General features: G+C 56.3%; 1 protein-coding gene across 1 annotated transcript; it reads right to left on the reverse strand.

Annotated features, from left to right (window-relative positions):
• Positions 1–249: 249 nt before the first annotated feature.
• On the reverse strand, positions 250–4,411 carry SFTPA1 (surfactant protein A1). Its single transcript, XM_062214504.1, has 5 exons — positions 4,295–4,411; positions 3,486–3,680; positions 3,156–3,275; positions 2,382–2,459; positions 250–1,944 (listed from the first exon to the last, which is right to left on the reverse strand). The coding sequence occupies exons 1-5, from the start codon at positions 4,365–4,367 to the stop codon at positions 1,568–1,570; spliced, it is 843 nt and encodes a 280-aa protein (XP_062070488.1). The 5' UTR covers positions 4,368–4,411; the 3' UTR covers positions 250–1,567.
• Positions 4,412–6,270: the final 1,859 nt, after the last annotated feature.

The raw sequence follows: 6,270 nt of genomic DNA on the forward strand, positions 1-6,270 counted from the left end.
CACACAGGCCCATCCCCACACACCCCTAGAGTACACAGCCTGGTCCCATCTGAAGCAGACCTGGGACTGGGGGCCTGACAGGGACCTGGGACTGAACCCCGAGGGGCACGTCCCATTGTTGAGCAGAACACACCCAGGTGGCTGAGTGGGGGTGGAAGCCATAACATCACCCCCACGAACACACCATAAGCGCCCAGCCCAGGAATTACCTGGGCGCCAGCCAGCAACACTGATGGCCAGATAGTCTCCCAAGTGTCTGTGTAGCTCCCATCGCTATATGCACCCGAGGGAGGAGAACGGGACACCCTTCCCTCTGGACAAAGCGAGCACACACTGAGGTCGACTTTCCCCATTCCTCAGGCTAGCAGCGGCTCGGAGCCGTCGTGAGTCTGAGCTATAGAAATACAGGCACGTGGTGCTTCTTGGAACACATTCACGATTTATTACCCTTGAGTCATCTCTGTCCAGCCCGAGGATGGGGTGGTTAGGAGCATGAGCTCCAGGTCAGGGTAGGGAGTCTTGAACTGATGCTCTACCACCTGCTCTCCATAACAACATTCAGAACCTTTAACTCCTTGAAGCTCCAGCATCATCAGATTTTTTAAGTGGGGAAAATAGCACTGGCCCTGTGGCATTGTGAAAAGATTTCATAATATTTGATACGATGCCTGTGAAGGTGGCTTAGTGAGTGCAGTGAACGGCCTCTTTCGGTAGCAGTATTTATGGCAGTGGGGGGACAGTGATCACTACAAGAGCAAAGAGTATTTTATCCCCGTTTGGTAGACGAACAAACAGGTTCAGGGCAAACAACTACCTGCAGGTGCCTTATCCACCCCAAGACTCGGCCTGACACTCATTATGATATTGTAGTGAAACATCGGGCTGAATGAATTTATGAACAGAGGACGCAGAGCCGGTGGCGTGGTGAGGGCCGTGACTACCTCACCAAGGTCTGGAGAGGGTCGGGGGTTATGTTCGTAAGCAGGAAGTCGCCCAGGTTATATGAAGGTGAGCGGACACGTTCTTGCCCCAGAGGCCTTGGCTGGCTGCTTTTAGGTCCAGGGAGTGAGATCCAATACAAGATCCAATCCAAAGACTCAGGGGACTGGGTTGCACCTGCCAATCACTAGGGGTGAGCTGGCCACCACTTTGCTGGGGAAGAGCCTGGGCAGAGGGTGTGCCACCGAGGAGGAGTAGAGGGGATGGAGGCAGGCAGTCTCTGTGTGGCTTTCCAGGGCCCTCCATCCGGGACCTCACTGCTGCCATGTGTAGGTGAAGGAACTGGACAAGGTGAGGACTCTGTCTCAAGCCAAGGCCAAGGTTAGTGACTGCCTCAAGTTCAGTGCTAAGACTGGGCTCAAGGGAGTGTTAAGGCTGATTGGTGATTGTGGGGGAGCAGCCAGAGCTCATCCGGGGCTCCAAGTGGTTAAGGATGCTTCCAAGTCTAAGAACCACAAATAGACTTCGTTTATAAGGAGTTACAGCATCTTGTAGACCAAGGGGCCCCTTGGGAGGGAGGTGGAAAAGCAAGACAGGATTCTGTCTATCTTGTGGCCCAAGTGCTGGCTCAGAACTCACAGATGACCAGCCGGTACTGCAGGCAGTTCTTGTCATTCCACTTCCCATCTGTGTACATCTCCACGCATTTCTCTCTGCCTTGACCTCTGGGCTCCCCTGGGTACCAGTTGGTGTAGTTCACAGGGTGCCCATCCAGGTAGTAGAAGTCTCCAGCAGTGGGGCCCTCGGCCAGGCCCAGGTAGGCATAGGTGTTACGCTCCTTCACGATGCTTGCAATGGCCTCATTCTCCTCTGTACTCCTCGGGACGGCAATGCGGCCACCTGCTCTGGCGCATATCTCTCTGATGGCATCAAAATTGACCGACTGCCCATTGGTGGAGAAGATCTTCTCTCCCACTGCCTTCATGGACCCCTGCAAGCTGAGGACTGCAAGGACAGACGTCTGCATCGGGCCACTGATGGCTTTGTCCCCAGGCCCATCTCCCTAATGAGGCTCTGTGCCAGCAGGTTCTCTCCAACCTCTCTGTCTCCGCCTCTCTCTGTGTCGTTCCCTCCTGCTCCCAACCCTGCCCTTCTAGTCTCATCTCTGCTTTCATCTAGACAGCTGTTCATCCCCTGAACAATCATTGCCAGGAACCGAGATCCAATGCAAGCACGATAGGCAGAGAATTTGCTATCCTAGGACATTGGGACTGAATCCGTCTTTGTCTCCTCTGGACCAAAGACACAAGAAAAGAAAGCACCCTTTCCTTCCCCAGGACCTGCGTGTCCACATTTGTAAGGGTCCTGGAGGCTGCTGCTGAGGATGAGGGAAACTTGTGGGATTCCCCCACCCCACGAGACCCCAAGGGGGTCCTCCTTACCTCCTATTGACTGCAGGGTGTGGTGTCTTAGTTCATGGAGTGTGGCTTGGAGCTCCTCGTCTAGGTAAGCTGGAAACCCTGTGGAGAGACCCCGCCCCCACCCAGGATGAGGGGCCAGCCTACAAATACCCCTGCTCGCTGCTGAGAAGACGTTTTGCCATCTGCAAGCTTGAACTCCACCTTCAACTGTCCAGACCCAGTGCCCAGACCCCAAGGTGCAAGGGTCCCCAAAGCTGGAGTGCTTCCCCACTCCCTCCTCACACTCCCTTCGATGCAGCCTTGCACCTGCGAAGCCCGCTCCTGCCCTCCTTCCCTGCTATAGCCATGGAACGACTCTGGGGTTTTCTGACTTAGGGGCCAGGCCCCAGTAGCCCCTCTATCAAGGGCAAATGGGATTATCTCTGCACTCTCTTGGTAGACATTGCGTACTCCTCTGAGAGTCAGAGAAGCCCAGCACACGATCTGCCTGGACCCCTAACCCACCTACCCCAGTGCCTCTGCCCCCAGAAAGCGCCTCCTCTGCCTCCCAGTGCTGCCCCTCTCCCCACACCTGTCACCCTGTATCTGCCCATCAGCAGCTGTGATGCATGGATCGCTTTCTACCCTGTGCACACTGCTCAGACACACCTGATTTCCAGCCCCCCGGCCCCAGCATTGTAGTTCACTTAGACTGGAGGCCTCTGTGGCTTGTCCAGTCCCCCAGGCCCCGTGTAGCTGACTGCACGCGCACTGCGCCCGTGTCACCACTGCCCATATGCCCCTCACCCTACTCACCTGGAGGACCCCTCTCCCCAGGCTCACCCTTGTCTCCACGCTCCCCAGGAACACCCGGGGCTCCAGGCAGTCCGTCACGCCCAGGGAGACCCGGCATTCCTCCAGGGGGGCCCATGGGGCCTGTGGGGAGAAGGGGGCACAGATGTGTGGGCCCCCATTATTAGCCAGACCCACCCCTCTCTCACTCCACGGGCACCTTGAGGCTAGATTTTCCAGGAGACTCCAACCCAAGGGCCCCGGGAAATACCTTCCAAGCCCCGTCCAGCTGGCTCTTGGGCCCAACCAGATGGGCCTCCTCCAAATGGACTTCAGTCTGTCCTGACACCGTACCTGGGGGCCCAGGGTCTCCTTTGACACCATCTCTCCCATCTCTGCCGGGCAGGCCATGGGTTCCGGGAGTTCCCGGGATGCCAGGGCTTCCAATGCAAACATCCTTTGTGTCGCGCACGAAGTCAGAGGCTGCCGCTGAGATCAGGGTGAGGGCCAGGGAGAGCAGCAACATGGCGCCTGCTCCGGCAGCGTCTCCTGCGTGGAGGAAGGGCCACGAGCTGTTGGCAGCACCGACTTTGCCAGGACGCAGGAACATGGCAGAGCCTGAGGGCGTGTCCGGGTCCACACTAGAGTGCTGGGAAGACCCAAACTATCCAGGGAAAGTCCCAGCATCCCCCGGGGCCAAACAGAGGCCCCTGTCCCCTCCCCCCGGCTTGAGGTGGGATGGTCCCAGTGCAGGTGAGCAGGAGTAAGGAGCCCTGGCGGGTCAGGGGTCTGGGTTCTCCGGAGTCTTCTGTGTGACACCTCACTGTGTGGCCCTGAGTGATTCGCCTCACCTCTCCGGCCTCAGCCGAGTCCCTTGTGCCCTGTGCAGTCCTGACCCCTCCTTGGCAGACTGATAGGAGGAGGAAGGACATGGTAACTCCCTCGCTGACTCACTCACTCTATCTCTCTCTCGGTCACCTGAGATGAGCAGAGATGTCCAGGACCCACGGCCTAGCCGCTGCTTCTCCCCCACAAAGTGGTCAGTGATGGGGAGTCCTCCCCTTCTCAGCCCAGCTCTTAGTTGGGCCTGTGGCCACTAGGCTGTCTCTCACTGCCTATACTCGATGCACTGGAGACTACACAGGGGTTGGGGTGAAACTCACCTGCACACAGACCCTCCAGGCTATGTGGATCTCTCTCTATCCCCAAGCCAGAGTGGACAGTGGACAGGACCATATATAGGATGCGGGCTCCCAAGCTTCCTCCCTACCCCTGCGGGTCCCCTGTCACGAGGGCCTCTACCCTGGAGCGGGCTGGGCAGGAAGCTGCCTTCTTGTTTGCACAGCACATTTCCCCATAGAGCACTCAGGCTGAAGAGTCACTTAGGACCCTTGAAGAGAGCATGGAACCTGCCAAAGAGGAACTGCAGGTGTGTAGGAAGGGGACGCTCCCCCCCACCTCCCCGGGCTGAGGTCACTCGCTCTCCTCCCAACAAGTTTCTCTGCAGTGAAGGGTGGCCGCCCTCCCCGGTGCGGCCGTGTAGGGCCACATGGGCCACGTGGGCCCCATGGGCCCTGCACAGCCTCCCCCAGCCGGCCATGGGGGGCCATGTGGGCCCCGGTTGGGTTTTGTCATGGTGCAGAGGCTGTGACTCAAGCTCAGTGGTCCAGGTTGAGCCGGAGCAAACTGTCCATCCCAGGACTTGGCTCATGGCTGACCACCCCCCTCCCTGGGCTTCCTAACCCCTGCCTCTGGGACCTGCAGTGGAGTGACTGGGCCCATGGGGAGGAGGACAGGAGACATGTCACACGTTCCATTTCCCCCCATTCTGGCAGCTTCTGATGCAAGGAGGCTGCAGGGCAGTGCCTGGGAGGTCACAGGAGAGCAGTGGTTGCTGCCTTCCGTCATGGATGAAGTCTGGTGGCCTGCAATGGTGATTGTGTGAGGCTGTTAAAAGAAGACAAAGTCTTGATTGATGAGATCACCTATTGAAGCCACTCAGTTCTGAGGGAATTTCTAACTGTGGAGATGGTAACCAAGATTAAAAAAACAAACAAAAAAAAAAAAACAAAAAAAACGCCCCCATGACTACTTCTAAGTGGTTTGAAAAACCCTGTGATCCTGTGGTGTGTGGAGACCTTCTAGGGAGTGGATGCTCAGCCCATGGGAGCCCACTCGCAGGGGCAGTGCTGTTTGGAGCACTGAGTGGTTACAGCTGCCCGGATGCTCCACCTGCCAAACACCCCTGATGTCGGTTCTGGGCCCAGTGTGGGATGGAGGCCCAGAAGGAATACTGTCTAGCTCTTTCTGCAAGGCGAGCATTAGCCTAATACCAAAGGCAGAATAAGAAAGAAAACTATAGGCCAGCTTCTCTCATGAATAACAACACAAAAATCCTCCACAAGGGGTGGGCCTTTGCCCAGCAGTTCACATAACAATTAGGGCTCCCACACCCCATATCAGCGCGCTCTGCCCCTTCCTCCAGCTCCCTGCTAATGCCCCAGGAGGCAGCAGCGGTTACTCAAGTACTCGGGTTTCTGCCACCCATGGAGGAGACCTGGGTTGAATTCCTGGCTCACAGGTTAAGCACCACAGTCATTGTTGGCACTTGGAGAGTGACAGGTGGATAGGCATGCCCTTGCTCTATCTCCTTCCCTCCCTCCTCAAATAATTTTGAATATTCAACAAAAGTGTATCAAGTTATCTAACAGTGTGTAAAATGAGTTATACACCCTGGCCAAGTGGTATGTATCCCAGGTATATAAGGCTGGCTCAACATTTGAAAATCAACTGGGGGCCAGCATTGAGGCTCAGTGGGTTAAAGCTACAGTCAAAAGCTCTGGCATCCCATATGGGTGCCAGTTCGAGTCCTGGCTGCTCCATTTCTGATCCAGCTCTCTGCTATGGCCTGGAAAGGCAGTGGAAGATGGCCCAAGTCCTTGGGCCCCTGTACCTGCATGGGAGACCCAGAAGAAGCTCCTGGCTTTGATCAGCCCAGCTCCAGTCGTTGCAGCCATTTGGGGAGTGAGCCAGCAGAGTGAAGACCTCTCTCTCTCTCTCTCTGCCTCTGCCTCTCTGTAACTCTGTCTTTCAAATAAATAAATAAATCTTAAAAAAAAAAAAAAAGAGGCCAGCATTG

This window comes from Lepus europaeus, chromosome 17, assembly GCF_033115175.1.
Source record: "Lepus europaeus isolate LE1 chromosome 17, mLepTim1.pri, whole genome shotgun sequence".
Classification (NCBI taxonomy): domain Eukaryota; kingdom Metazoa; phylum Chordata; class Mammalia; order Lagomorpha; family Leporidae; genus Lepus; species Lepus europaeus.